The sequence below is a fragment of the Protomyctophum parallelum genome (genome assembly GCF_964188405.1).
Source record: "Protomyctophum parallelum genome assembly, chromosome: 7".
In the NCBI taxonomy this organism is placed as follows: Eukaryota; Metazoa; Chordata; class Actinopteri; order Myctophiformes; family Myctophidae; genus Protomyctophum; species Protomyctophum parallelum.
In genome coordinates this window covers 33855276-33871277 of record NC_139705.1, presented here as the reverse complement: position 1 = coordinate 33871277, position 16002 = coordinate 33855276, and the positions used below count along the sequence as shown (strand labels likewise).

At 41.4% G+C, this 16002-nt stretch overlaps 1 protein-coding gene across 1 annotated transcript in view; it reads right to left on the bottom strand.

Moving 5' to 3' along the window:
- The window catches only part of prkcz (protein kinase C, zeta), a 144580-nt gene extending 130180 nt beyond the window's left edge, over window positions 1-14400 (bottom strand). The window contains exons 1-4 of the mRNA XM_083770342.1: window positions 14216-14400; window positions 5045-5166; window positions 2251-2340; window positions 1559-1609 (exon numbers count right to left, since the gene is read on the bottom strand). Of these exons, the coding sequence (XP_083626468.1) occupies window positions 1559-1609; window positions 2251-2340; window positions 5045-5166; window positions 14216-14295 (343 nt within the window). The 5' untranslated portion in view covers window positions 14296-14400. The remainder of the gene's footprint in view (window positions 1-1558; window positions 1610-2250; window positions 2341-5044; window positions 5167-14215) is intronic.
- Window positions 14401-16002: the final 1602 nt, after the last annotated feature.

Genomic DNA, 16002 nt, shown 5'->3' with positions numbered 1-16002 from the left:
CCATACCCCCTCTGAGGGGTGGCAGAGGGACAGTGATACCCCCTCTGAGGGGTGGCAGAGGGAATCCACACTGTGATACCCCCTCTGAGGGGTGGCAGAGGAACAGTGATCGAGGGGTGGCAGAGGGACAGTGATTGAGGGGTGGCAGAGGGACAGTGCTTGAGGGGTGGCAGAGGGACAGTGATTGAGGGGTGGCAGAGGGACAGTGATTGAGGGGTGGCAGAGGGACAGTGATTGAGGGGTGGCAGAGGGACAGTGATTGAGGGGTGGCAGAGGGACAGTGATACCCCCTCTGAGGGGTGGCAGAGGGACAGTGATACCCCCTCTGAGGGGTGGCAGAGGGACAGTGATACCCCCTCTGAGGGGTGGCAGAGGGACAGTGATACCCCCTCTGAGGGGTGGCAGAGGGACAGTGATTGAGGGGTGGCAGAGGGAATCCCATCAGCACACACTGTATTCGACCCCATTCTGATTATTCATACAAGCCAATGTTCTAATAACCACTTACAGTTAACCCTATATGTTATGTCTCTGCCGAACAATGATGTTGTACATTAAGCTCACACTTATAGATCCTAAAAGTATTTGAAGAGCATCCAGTCAAAGAGCTCGCGCACGCGCACACGCGCATGCACACGCAGACACACACACACACACACACACACACACACACACACACACACACACACACACTTAGAGGGGGACAATTGAAGTCAGTCAAAGTTAATGTGGAGCCTACAGCGCCTTGGATAAACGCACCATTTACCATATTTACCATTCTCTATTCTGTTAAGGTGGACTATGGTAGCTTTTGAAATACATAGGCTAAATAGAAAGAAAGACAATATGGAAGCTCCTCAGCTTTGTGACCTGACATGTGGGGGGTGTAGGGCAGAGAAAAGGCCTTTTCAGACGGGGAGCGTGTGACCTGTGACGCAGACGTTGTCACCTGGATCAACGCACTTTTCTAGTCATTGCTAAAATATAATAGATGCAATCCCTTTATTGAACCATCTATCTATAAATGCAACACGTCTCTGTACGTCTGTCTGTCTGCCTGTACGTGTGTATGGCTGTAATTCACGTAACTCGAGAACCGTTCGCCCCACCGACTTCAAATTCGACACACGCCCTTTTTATACCCCCACAGAGAGTGCAGTGCCCGGTGTCGAGTCCGTCGGACCCACGGTTGTCCAGAACCGCCACAAAAGGCCTCTGCCCGGGATCTGGATAGGGCCCCTGCCCAGGCTCCATATATGGAGCTGGCCTGTTCTGACATCACAACACAACACCCCATATTTGGGCATGCCTAACACAGAACTCCATATGTAGGAATAAAGGGACACAGTGAGACAGATACAGAAATCTCCATATATGGGCATAAAAGGGACACAGACAGTTGGGTGGAACGGGTACTCTGACACGGGTACTGAATAGCCGGGTGAGGCATGGATCTCCAACTTCCATCGTTACCGACTCGGTGCTCTACAGCCGGGCACAACAGACACGCCTTCATACAAATAAAAAGAAAACAGCTGGGGTACTCAGTACTACTCACTGTCCTCTCCTGGGCAAGGCATGCCAGGCTTCTCTGGGATGCTGGGGAACACTGTGGAGACAGCAAGGGAAGAACGTGGGCAGTATGAGTCATAGCAAGCAAAGGACCAGTGTTGATTTTGTCGACGAAAAACTATGATGAAAATTGTTCGTAGACTAGTTTCTATTTGTTCAGTTTTCCCCCAGTGAAAAATCACTGGGGGAAAACTGAACAAATAAAAACTAAGCTATGACGACGAAAGCTATGACTAAATATGTTGACAATTATGTCAACCAATAAAAATTTGACAAAAATGTTATGGAGGGACTAGTGAACAAGACAACTAAAAGAGAAGTAATTTTATGTTTGTTTGCACTCTATTGAAAATAGCCGATCTACAATGTGTCAGCTCACAATGTGTCGCAACGTGTTGTGAGCTTGTAGATCTGCTATTTTTGGAGTGCAACCAAGTGTCAAATCAGGCATTACGATGCCATCAAGGCCTGCCAAAACACATTTTGGTCGACAAAATCAAGTGTAGATTTAGTCGACTTATCCTTATGCTTAGCCTTATCCTTAACCTTATGACATTAAAACTAGAAACTAAAACTAGACAAACACTAAAGCATTTCAGATGACTAAAAAGAACAAACGTGGGTCTGTCGGTGTGAACTCAGAATGACAGCATGTGAAGAGGGGTGGATGGCACTCACCATGGAGCTGCAGGCCAGTTCTCCTGGTGCGGCTGTAGATGCGAAAAGCCTCCTCCAGCTCCATCTGAGAGGAGATGGTGCATGGGTCCCCTGGACACACACACACACACACACACACACACACACACACACACACACACACACACACACACACACACACACACACACACACACACACACACACACACACACACACACACACACACACACACACACACACACACACACACACACACACACACACACACACACACACACACACACACACACACAGCGTTTACAGGGATCCTAATATTCCACTTACAATCATGCATCAATCAATAATAATAACTGGTTCAGTCCCGAATTTTCAGGGGTGGTTTTGATGATCAGATGAACAGGAACTTACTAGCATATAAACACTAACATATACCCATCAGCCATCATTTCTCTCTGGTAGGAATTGCATTATTCTGTTCATCTTTGCATGTTTGTTAACTATGTCAAATTAATACTGTATAATTAATATATGGGGCTGTATTTTGCGTGTCTTAAGTACCAGGTCTTATTTCCTAACTTGAGTAAACTAAAGACCTGGAGGCGTGATCAATGCCATTTGGCTATTCTGAGTGGCCAAAGAGCATTGATCACGCCTCCAGGTCTTAGTTTACTCAAGTTAGGGAATAAGACCTGGTACTTAAGACACGCAAAATACAGCCCACAGTGTCATAGGCCGTAAGCGTGATCAAAAGAGGTCCTCCTCCTACGAGGATTTGTCAACTCAGCGTGCAGCACATAAGATGACCATGCCATCCTTATTGTAAACTATTTGTTCCCGTCAATAATATAGGCTACTATGAAAATGAGTGGATATGCCAGCCAAACTATTCACTATTCTTTTTTGTGGACCCAAAAATAGATTCCATTCCTACATGATGTTACAGCATGCACACGAGCGTCTCATGCATATGCAATCACACCTGCTGGCTGGTTATGGACAACAATTTGAGCACTACAATACACACACGCACGCAAATATCATGCACTTGGTCACTCTAGCCCATGGTCAGAGGGGAATATGCATCAGTATCAGCCCTATCATCTGAATCTATAAATCTTATCAGTATCAGCCCTATCATCTGAATCTATAAACCTTCTGCTGATCTTCAACAACTCCAGTACATACACAAATCAGTTGTTTACTTTAATTGGATCACTCACCATGCCCAGACATAACATACATAGTCTACACATAGATTTTGAGGCCACAGTGCACAGCATCCTCTGGGAGTGCCTCACCATTAACATTATGAATTAGCTTTGTGTGTGTGGCATTCAGAATTAATTAGCTAGAAACAGAAGAAACGCAAATGGCAGAGGGCCCGAGGCCACGATGTTGATCCATCTAGAAAATAAATAGGTGGAACCACTTTGTGCATTTCAAAAGGTATATTCTATACTTTGGGGCAGGTAAAAGCAGATCACTTTTATTTAGTGTCCATGTAAACAGTTAGGAACCTCTGATCTGGCCATGTAAACCCAGTCACTGTCTTACTGTACTTGCAAGGAGTGTGTCTTTAACTCCAAACTTTAAACATTAACTCACTATATGTCTGACCATATAGCCCTGGATTTAACCATAAATGAACACTACTCGCTGACTTTAATCTAAAGCTAATCCTAAAATATTCAATACAAATGTCCTCTCCAGAGCAGATGAACAAAGTTCACTCATCTTCACCTTGTGTCCAGACACATCTGATGTTTCCATCCATTCCAATTCATATAGCTATTAGCCCAAACACAACTTTAGACTGGGCATTTTTCCTCCTTTCACTAGAACAAACCTTTAGTAAATGTGTACCATAGTTAATGTGTACAGCTGATTAGAATGCACAAAAGCCCCACAAATCCTTTTGTAAATCTAACATTTGGAGTTAAATCCAAGGAGTATAAAAGCTGAGTGAGAGCAGTTTGGCCTCAGGCAAATCACCTTTCCACCTGTACACCCCATAGATTTAAAACCTTTCCACCTGTACACCCCATAGATTTAAAACCTTTCCACCTGTACACCCCATAGATTTAAAACCTTTCCACCTGTACACCCCATAGATTTAAAACCTTTCCACCTGTACACCCCATAGATTTAAAACCACAGGCATGGCATAAGTGACCAGGCAGACCACGGTTATGTAATACTTGTCTCTCTTTTTAACCATTAAAGTCCTATGTTATACTTTATCACATGCATGTGGCGCAGTGAAAATAGCTGTTCTACAAACTCTCAAAGCATTCAGAATCTATTGAGCTTGTAGATTTTCGCTCATTTTGAAAAGTGCCCAAAACAGGGACACCAGGTTCAAAGTAATATCTCTCTCTCTTTTTTTAAACGAATCCCACATTAATACATAAAGTCCTCACACAGTCAACATGGCATGGGAAAGAAACCCACACAAAATATGACTGACATCTAGCCCAGTGGTTCCCAAATGTTTTAGCCCGTGACCCAAAAGAGAGATTAGATTTTTGCCCGGGACCCAAACACGACACGTTGTGAGCTTGTAGATTGTCTATTTTCAGTTATTGTTAAACATTTATTTTCTAATTAATGGAGTTTCTTTGATTTTTCTTTGATTTCCTCATGATTTGTTTTCTTTGCTTTTTTGGGAAAATCTTTTGAAAACGTTTTGAAATAATAATTAAAACTAAAATGTAGGAAACAAAAAATAAATAAAGGGACCCATAAAAATGTGTCCGCGACACACAAATGGGTCCCGAACCAGTGTTTGGAAACCACTGTTCTAACCACACCCACCTTCATCATCAATCCACTTGAGTGTGATTGGCTGCTGCTGAGCAACGCTGCACATCTCCCTCACCTCCTCACACAGTCCCATGAAGGTTACTGTGGCAGCCAGGTCTGTGATCAACATGTCCCTGAAGAAAAGGACACCAGTCATAACACAGCTTTGACAAAATCATGGCTAATGTTAATGGAGATTAGCTGAAAAATTGGTCCATTTCACTGCATCGTTTCGTTTGAACCAGAGACACAGCAGACTACAGAGTTGACGAGCAACACTGCTTCAAGTTTTTTTTTTTTTTTTTGCCCTTAGGCTACGTACTGTACAATACAGTACCTTGATGAAGGTAACATTCATTTTGCACACAATACTCATGAAATATAATGTCTCTTGAATCTATCGATTTCATCATCTGTATCATAGTTATTTAAATTCCTGGTTCTTCTCTTGTCCTGGTTTCTCTTCTTATATTTTCAACAATTACACCCTTGGGATTATATTTTAATAAAAGGAAGACTAAATAGGTTCAGGCCAGGGTTAAATTACACATTGTCACCAAATCTCTATATAATCCAACGCATTTAGTTGTTTGCAAGTATACAAAACATTTTTGCAGCCAGTGTGTTGAATTCAAACATAATATAAGTGTGAGTGCAGGTCAGGAGTGAGTGGCCGAATTTGGGGTTATTGGAATTTGGCTTTAGACCAATCTATGTCCCTGGAGGGAGAGCTCTTTAGCAAGGTCAACAATGCGAAAACATTTCTCTCCACTCTGTCTAATAAAAAGTGTCACAGCGTAACCATGGTAACTCGTTAGTTACTATACTGTAGAGGGCATACTGACATAGACAGGGCATGTCTGAGTCTGACAGCTTTAGACAAAGTCATTTTGATGCAGAGATCTGTACTCTACAGCTATAGTTCCTACAGTACATATAGTGTGTATTGTAATTGTTGCAGTTTTTCAGATGAAGGAACAAATGGAGGCACATAACAGGAGTTACACCTATTCCAATTCCATTCAAGCGGCTTAATGTTCTCAGTCTGCACATCCTGCTACCCTAATAGACAGGGGGTACACGAGCACATGGCCGTTTATCCGTGCTCTATCTCCGACCGAACCACACTTTTACCACACATCTCTCTATGCAAAATAATTTCTGCACGCTCCCAGAATTAACATAGGCTACATTGCATTTACTCAAATGTCTTATTTATTTCACAAATATTACTTTTGTGAAACACGCTGTTGTTGCGCAAGCTCAACAGCCTACGTCAAAATCGTCATGTTGGGGCCAGACTGGCCAGTCCTTAACAGTGACACGCGTTACATGAACCACGTGACCGGGATGGTTTCTTACCCCTCAATGTCGTGAACGCGCCCTTCTAAGGCAGCCTGTCGCCTACTCTACACTGCTCCATAGCAGCACTAGCAGTACAGAGCCCAGCCATCCGAAAGAAACCGTCGCGCAAACGAAACCGAAACAGATGCTTCTGACAACATTTGCCTGTGCGTGCTTAATCGTTGTACTTCTGAACACATTTGCCTGTGCGTGCTTCTTGCGTGCGCATTTCCCAACTCTCAGTGATTTATCCACACATCGCCCTGTGTGTGTGTGTGTGTGTGTCTGTCGCGTCGCCCTCCAGCCGCAATTGCGAGTGTGCGCTGAACCCAGACTCACACACTATCCATTCCATGCACATATTAGTCCTATATTTACTACAGTATGCCTGACAGACAGTGTTGTCGTTAAGCAGCTCGACCCTGTACCTCAACCCTAGCTGACAGGAGTGACGGTGCTGTGCTGTGCTGTGAGTAAACTGACAACGCTTGGCTTTCTGACATCCCTTTCTCACAATATACAACAATAGATTTATTACTAACATTAGGTTGTGGCGAAGTAGAAACGTGGAGAGCAGATAGTGTGTTTTGGACAAACAGGCTAGCATGGGTTTGATTTGGGTCAAATGGAGTCTATATGGCTAAAGATAAATGAACACATGACGTCGGTGGGAGAGGAGTTATTGTGTGTTTTGGACAAACAGCGTGGTGTTGTTTTGTGTCAGCTGAAGCTTCATGTGTTTGTGTTGGAGCGCCTCAGTGTGGCCGTATAGGTCATGTGCAACCTCTTCCAGAGAGAGATGGAGACACTAAATCTCAGCTGGAGAAACATGTTTGCATGCACGCTGCCTTGCATGCTGTGTGCTACTGTTGAGTCTGTCACTCCCTTTGACTGATTTATGGCATTGTCTTTCTGTTAAAATCCAACTATGTTAATTTAAGAACTCTGGACATATTAGGTCATTGTTTATTAACTGTGCACACGTGTAGCCTATTGTATGTCAGACTGTATGTCTGTCACCCCACAGTCACAATCCTTTAGTAATTAGGCTGTGGAAATATTCACACTACTTTTACAATGCGTTGTCAATACGTGCTGAGTTGACAAAGATTGACAGATTTCGGAGAAGACTGATAGTTTATCCTTTAGTAATTAGGCTGTGGAAATATTCACACTACTTTTGGATTTGCAGGCCCGGCGCCACGGGGGCAAAGGGTGTATATAGTTACAGACTAAACAATGGTACATTTCCAGGCATTCAATTAAATTCCATTGCTTGAAAGGAAGGAAGTAAGGATGCATCTTAATACAGGATGCAGCAGCATCTTAATGATCTCCCATCTAGAACTGGAAAAAAAACATTCCTCACCTATAGGCCATCCTTGGGGTGGGGAGGGGTGCTAATGTCATTGTTGCAGTGGTCAGGGTGCTTAAGTGGGCAGCTACTGTAACTAGCCAGGGGTGCTAATGTCATTGTGCTGGGTGTGGTCAGGGTGCTTAAGCGGGCAGCTTAGCTACTGTAACTAGCCTATTTATTTGTTTGTAAAAATGTCAATAATAAAATATATAATTTTTATATTTAGCAATTTTGGAATCCATGTAATAATAACAATCACAATAACAATACTAATAATAACAATCATAATAATAACAATAAGCTTCTTTGTAAACTCACTCATTTACAAACAAGCTCACATCAGATGATCAGAACAATAATCCATGTAATAATAACAATAATAATAACAACAACAATAATAATAACAACACTAATAACAGTACAGTACAGTACAGTACAGTACAGTACAGTACAGTACAGTACAGTACAGTACAGTACAGTACAGTACAGTACAATACAGTGCAATAATAAGGAGTGCAGTACAGTACAATACTAAGGAGTGCAGTACAGTACAAAGGGGTACAGTACAGCACTCGCTTCGCCCTCCCGCTATTGCCTTCTTCCCATTTGCCATGCATCGAGGATGCGCTAGGATGAGTGGGCCGCAGGCCCGCGAAATTCTAGTATATTATATTATGTGGAAGGGCTGAAAAAGACCCACTCGAGTCAAGACGCTAATTAGCAGCTAGAAGCGTATTTACCTCATAGAATGAAAGCATGAAAGGGTCGGCTGGACAGACAGGGTAGTTAATTACAAATTGATTACTGAACCAGCTTTACGATTCGCTGGGCATTTGTGACGAGACCATTAATTGTTATGCAGCGTCTCGCTTCTCTTTCTGAGTTGCTGTGCTATGGCTGCAGACAGGATTGTTCCTTGTTTGTGGGGTTGTGACTGGTACAGCAGCCAACTGGCCTCTCAGTGTGCATGGCTCTTTGTTGGTGTAAGATGGCGGCGGTGCAAGAGGAAAACATATACTGTATAACTATAAGTAAATAATACATGTTATTTGAGTTTGAACAGAGTACGAACCATTAAGTAAACATCTGGATTAGATCTCAATTACACATTTATGTCTTGGTCTTCCATTGCCGGTGCATACAGTAGCCTACATATGAAATCGTTGATTCTCAAACTTTTTAAGTACCCCCACTTTCATATGATGACCCAGACCTTGATTTGATATGATTTTCATGTCATGGACCCCAATCTACACTGTAAAACCCTCAGTGCATGACATGGACATTTTGGAAAGAAAGAAAAAGGGGAAAAGAAGACCAAGAAACAAGAACAGGCTAAACTCAACGCCAAGGTGAGCCAGTTCAAGTTTTTCTTTATTCAAAATAGGCTACTGTGGTGTGCCCTGCCCTCAAAACAAAACAAGAGATGTTTCATTGCTTAGAAACAGTTTGTGAAAAAGCTTGAAATGTCACGTATACATATGAGCATTTGTGCCTGTCGTAAACATGCGCAGAGCAAGTTCAGTCAGGGAACCTCCGTGCCGTTGCTGCCAGCCGTTAATTGGGCCGCCTCAGCATCACGCTCTCATTCACATGATTCACTCAACCAATCACACACTCACTCCATCTTCATACCGGCTACTTTAACCGGAGGTTTGCATTCCTCTTGCTTGCTTGCTTGCTTGCTTGCTGCTGCTGTATCAGCGCTTTATCTGAGTACCTAAAAAGCAGATCTAATACATCGCCAAATCATAATAAATATATTGCTCATCTTATATTCAATAAATATATATTACATCCATTCTTGAGTTGTCCTGACTGAACTACAAAGTATAGCCATATGTTTTAACCTGTGCCGAAATGTCTGAACTTGATGTGCATGTACACAACAGTGGAGAACCTAAATGGGCCGTGTTGCTGGTGTTTGACAGGCTCTGTGGACTGTGGCTTCTGGAAGGAAGAGGATCAGGGACAGCTTGCTTCCCAGCAGGCAGGCATCCACTCCTCCTCACTGGGGCACATCCTCTGCCAAGATGGCACACAGTCAGCCCACTGCCACTCCCTTGACACACCGACACATGGGCCTGACACTGGATGAATTCACACACACACACACACACACACACACACACACACACACACACACACACACACACACACACACACACACACACACACACACACACACACACACACACACACAACTACACACAACTACACTAATGCATGAGGGCGTGTGCACTGTATGTGTTCCGGAATGCACAGTTTACACACATACTGTACTGTACATAATGTGGTCAGTGCTGCATCTTGGCCAAAGAGCATCTTCTTTTAAATACCTGCCTACAGTACATACTGTATGTACAATAAAATTGATTGTGTCTTTAAGGTTCTAGCTAACGGCTAATTTTACTACTACATCATTAAGCCTATAACTGTGTTCAACAAGCGACGTAGTCATATGATCAAGTATGACTAAGTCGCAAGACAAAGTATGAATTTAGTACAAGGATTAAAACGAATACAACAGAACTTGTCGCTTAATTGGGGCCCGCTGGCCAAGTGGTCCAGGCGCATGCCACATATAGGCTCTGGTCTGACAGCGTGTCGTGTGTTCGAGTCCCGTTCATGACAACCTTTGCTTTGCTGCGTGTCTCTCCCCTTCTCTCTCTCCCTCTTTTCTGTCATTCTTCACTTGAAAAGCCAAAAAAGATAAGAAAAAAAAAAATCTTAACAGAACTTATTGTTAAGTAGCTAAATTGTGCCCATGTATAGGGCTGTTAACATTCCTCAGAAATTAAATTTTAATATTAGTCCAGAATATCAAATATATTCGAATATTTTGATTATTAACATTATTATAATAAAAAAGACCCATGAAAAATTACTTGTTATTGTATAAACAGGATACCAGCGGAAAAGGAACTGCTGCTTGGATCCAATACAAATATATTGAGATTTGAATAAAAATGTACCACCCTAGTGCCCTAGTTGTACTGATAAATCAGAGCTAATCAAGTCCATAATGTTCATAGTTGTAAGATCCATTTAACTACATTTAGGTGTACCATGTTGACGCACGCATTTGTACAGTATTTGAAGAAAATGAATGAACAAATGGCCCTCCTCCTCATTGACCAGGCCTTTTCAAGAAATGAGGCAAATTAAAAGATGTAATTTTAGAATTAGATAGATGATTAGCCAAGCAAGGACCAACCTAGACCATCCATCCATAAAAAAAGTGAATTCTTGACCAATATATTGACCATCATATATTGATAGATGGATACAGTAGATGTATGGCCATTCCTGTTACTGCACTTGACAATGATGCATTTCCCCCATTAATAATCACATTAAGTCATCTAACCAGGTACCTCACCTGATAATTTGAGGAGAAAGCCTGAAATGAATCTGCATGAAATAAATGGAGTAATTTGTCACAGGATGATAGGATCTGAGAATAAACAGCCCTATTAAGGCTGAGGTTGTGCAATGTGCAGAGTATTTTGATGGATGCTTCTGTGGTTGGTTGTCATGATATTTATCCCATTAACCTATTGATCTGTGCTGGGGGACATGTTAATGCTGGAGAAAGAAATAGAGTCCGCAGCACTGGTCTTCCTCATTCCTGAAGAAGATCCCAGTGATCGAAATGTTGAATTAATAAACCAGTGGAGCTGAGTTTTCCCTTACCAGTGTTGCGGACTCTATTTCTTTCTCCTGTGCTGTCATTTGTCCAGCACCTAGAGTGGATGTGCATGCCCTATATCACCTTTGGACCTTATTACTGTTATACTATAGAAGCAGTTGTAGTGCAGAATAAGTTCTTTCTGGATAATACATTCATTGTCTAAATTATTGGAACATAGGAATAGGGCTGGGTGATATGATTTCAAATCAATATCACAATTATTTCAAATGACTATTTTATACCCTTTTATTTTATTTTTAAGTAGATCTGTCCTTTTAGAATACAGTTAAGATGTGAACAGAGAGAACATTTATGCCAAGTCACCAACTCAAACTGAATTCAACAACTTTATTAGACAAATGGTGTCTGTGTGACTTCATTTAAATGACATAACTCTCATGACGCCATGTTAAGGGCACTGCACAGTTCATGAACGCTGGGGAAACAATTAACTGAATCAATCCACACGAGCAAGATTAATCAGTGATAGGTTCTAAATGTCGCTTAGGTTTCGATACATTTGACTGAAAATGTATTTAATATTGCTCACACACAAAATAATATAGTAGCAGTGGAAAAGATGAGATGACATTTTGAGTAGCCAACATCTAACATGATGGATGGATCGATAAACGGTAAATGGATTATGGTGAACTTGACAGATCACCCCTGCAGACCATAATCCCCTTTAAAGAAAATCTGTGTCAAACACCTCTCCCAAAATGATTGCTGCCTGTGAACTATTTTCGAACAACAACGCACTGAGTGCACTGAATAAACAAACGACAAGAGAGCACACCAGTGCGTTCAGGGCGAATTTTCGAACGCACCCCTAGTTTCGGTTTGGGCTTTGGGTGGCAAAGCCTTCATCCAATAAGGATGAGAGGGGCCTTCCTCCAATCATGATCGAGTGGGGCGGGCCTTGGTGCACCTGCTGTTGGTCTGTTGTACTTCCCCCACTGTAGGGCGTGTGCATGTGCACATCTTGTTACCGGGGCGGACCGTTTTTTTTCTCCAAATCACCCAAATCACTGAATGCTCCTTTAAGTCGAACCAATATGGCTGCCCATACCAGGTTGCTAAGCAACAGACAGGCGGTCTTGTGAACAGTCCACTAGCCTTGCCCCTTGGCTTTAGATTCAGGGTATTATTGAGAAAGAGTTCTGCCCTCAATAATAATAAATAACAGAAGTATCACTGAAACTATGTCATTCATTCATATCAATATGCCTTGGCTACATGAAAGGTTCCAGCCTCATTCCTCATACCTTTCAAAACTAACACAAACTATTATGACCTGAAATGAGAGAGAAGGAGCCATGACTCATGAAGCAAGAAAAACAATGTTACTTTTAAAAACAAATTCCTGGGAAGAAGAGATCAGAATATAGCAGAATGGGAGTGAACAGTTCCATTTAAACTTGCATGTTTATCAATGCTAATAAGCATATTAATGACACAATGTGAGGTGTCCATATGCCCACAGCACTACACCTCCATTCTACTGAGAGTCTGAGACAGGTCAGATTCTGACCCACTAAGTTCATTAACCACTTAAAACTATACTTAAGTCAACTTGACCTTGGTCTGCTGCTCTTTCATCCCTCTACGTCAAATCTCTTCACCGAAAATAGCCAATCTAGCAATATCTAGTTCCATAGCCTATAGTTCCCCCCAGAATAGGGATGCTAGAGTTCCAGTGGTTTGAAACAGGTGGTTCAAGTGGTGGGGATAACTATGTTAAATGTACGTGCTACCAAAATTAGCATAAATTACTACCTGTTGATGACATACAATAAATAGCGAGTTAACATAAATGCTTAACTTGCATTGTCTTCCAGTTTACTGTAATGTGTACATCTATGGCTCTGCACTGCAGAGCCTTGTGGAAGTGATCAATTGTGATTAGATCAAAATTAAAATGTATATGCCAGAATCTGTAGAAAATATTCTTACCTATATACGGTTCCCGGGAATATCTGAATTGTATGTAGGCTATAGCATGAAGCAGTAATTCATTAAATTAGTAGCCTATAGGCCTATTCATTATTTTAGGTCCCAACATCTTGACTCAATATTTAATTTTAGTGGAATAAATAGGCTGCTTTAAACTAGATAACTCCATACTTTCAAACTATAGCTACTTTCAAACTATCTTTAAAAAAACTATAGTGTAGCTGTGTAGGCTAAACTTAAGTGTAGCCTAAACTGAAGGCATTCAGGCATTATGCAAATGATCATTCTTCTTTAAAATTATTCGTATCCACCTGACTCGATTCTCAGGTTGTGCCATAGAGTATTGTGGGGGAGGGGGGGTGCAGGTCATGGAACACAACCTGAGTGCAAAGGCCGGGGTTGTAAAATCAAAAGCCCTAAACCGTTATCACATCACAAAACAGGAGTGTCACTCCATCATTGAAACTTCGCTATACTCGACCCGACAAGTCAACAACCGTTCAAACGGACTTTTATAAAATAACCGTCCGGCGTCCTGTGTCTTAACTTAATGAAACTATAAAAGAACTGCGGGCAATTTGCTTTAACGGTTCTGGACAGATAAAAAAAAAACATCCGCAGTTTCTAAAACAAAAAGATAGCCTACTAGGAACGTGGTATATCGATGCTAACTAATGTCCACCCCACCTGTGATGTCAGTTCCATTCCACAGGTGTTTGTCCAGCTGACGTGATCACTGCGCCGTTAACAACAAAGCTCCTTCCAACAACAACATACCAAAGTATAGCCTGTATACGGACACCGTGAACGAACCACACGTTGGTTTACTCACCCGCAGTAGTGCGCTTTAATCTTCACCAACTCCGACCCGGCTAAATCCATGATGGATCCGTTTGATGTTGGCATTGGCATGTTCGCTTCTGGCTTCTCCACAACTAGTCAAGAAGATATTGATTGAAGCAAGTTGTATCACAGGGCCTCGTTGAAGATCAATGTTTCCATCATGATGCCAGCACAATTTTACATTTCATAAAATATATGGCCGTCCGATGGAGAGCCCTGTCCGTTTACGCGCTGTCATCAACTAGGCCTACTATTTCCTCTACCTGTAGCCCTGAGGAAGTAGACTACAGTAGAAATATTGGACACATGTCCTGTAGTTTACAGGGAGTGTGTGTGGTGTCTTGCTATGGTTACTGGAGCTTACAGGGGCGGAGTAAACCCCACACTGCCACCCTGCTGCTTGGCCAAACCGACCTGTTGCAGGGTTTTCACTCGTGTCCCGTGCATATAGGTGTCTTTTCTTGACACAAGACAAAATAATACGAAATACATAAAATAAATAAAAGTATAGTTGTTTTATAATGTTCAACAAAAACATGTCCAGCCCCAAAGCATTTCACCCACAGTTTTTGTCTCACTTTATACTGTAGGCTAAATGTAAAAATACAGTGACGTAAATGCATAATGATTTTTATCATCTTTAATATTCTTTAGTCTGACACTATCACTTCACTTGTATATGACTGTATGGAAACAGGTGGAAAAAAAGAATGCTGATTGATTGCTGACCCTGTATGACTGTATACACTATTACACTCCCATTCCCTAAGTTGTATTCTTAATTATGCTGCCATTTGATGTCTTTGTTTTGTTCAAGAGACAGAGGAACTGTCGATATCTATTATTACACGTTATTTATATATTTTTACAATTATTTAAATTTTAACTGGCAGTGGGAAGCTTTAGCTTGCACTAATAGTTTCAGCCAGTCTTTTATAGGATATCTGATGTAAACTTACGTAATGTTGAAATGGTGAACTGGGTGCTTGTCATGGAGTTTTATTATTATATTATTATTATTCCATTAGGAAATATACTGAAAAAAGTGCCTGCCATGACAATATGTTTTATAGTTCATCAGATGAGTTCAGTAGCAAGACTTTCATGGAACGTAGAAAGTACACAAAACAGCCCATAAACGTGTGGTGAACATATACTAACATATAAAAGTGTTAGTATTGTATCTTGTTTCAAAGGAAAAGTAAGCTTCTACTTTATACTGATGAAATAAACCTGGCAAATTGATTGTGCTGATGGCAGTAGAAGTAGATATATCAATATGAATACCGGAATTGGGCCTAGACTACTGACTTCCTGCCATTAAAAGAGGAACATTAATATTTTCTCTATAAAAAGGGCTTTAAGATTTTATTGTGAAAAAATTGTAGCATTAATAATGTGAAAATAAAATGTTTTAATGTAGGCCTACTTTACAGTACACCAGTAGGTATGGGCAATTTGGTTGACAACGGCATTGTATAAATTATCTACAGTTATAAATAGCAGGCAATATAATCATATAGCAGATTAATATAAAAAAAACATGTGCAACAGCCAAACCACTGATTATAAATTAACAAGCTGTGAATCCATTTCAATAAAGAACTTTTTAGCATAGAGATGGTCCTGGATATATGAGGCAGGGAACAATAAGTAAAGGTCGAAGTAGAAGGCACGACAGCATTTTTACTTTCACAGCATTGTACTTTCTGATACTCAATGGAACAATGTTTACTAGGAGACAGATATGAATTCAAGACATTCTGAAGGTGAATT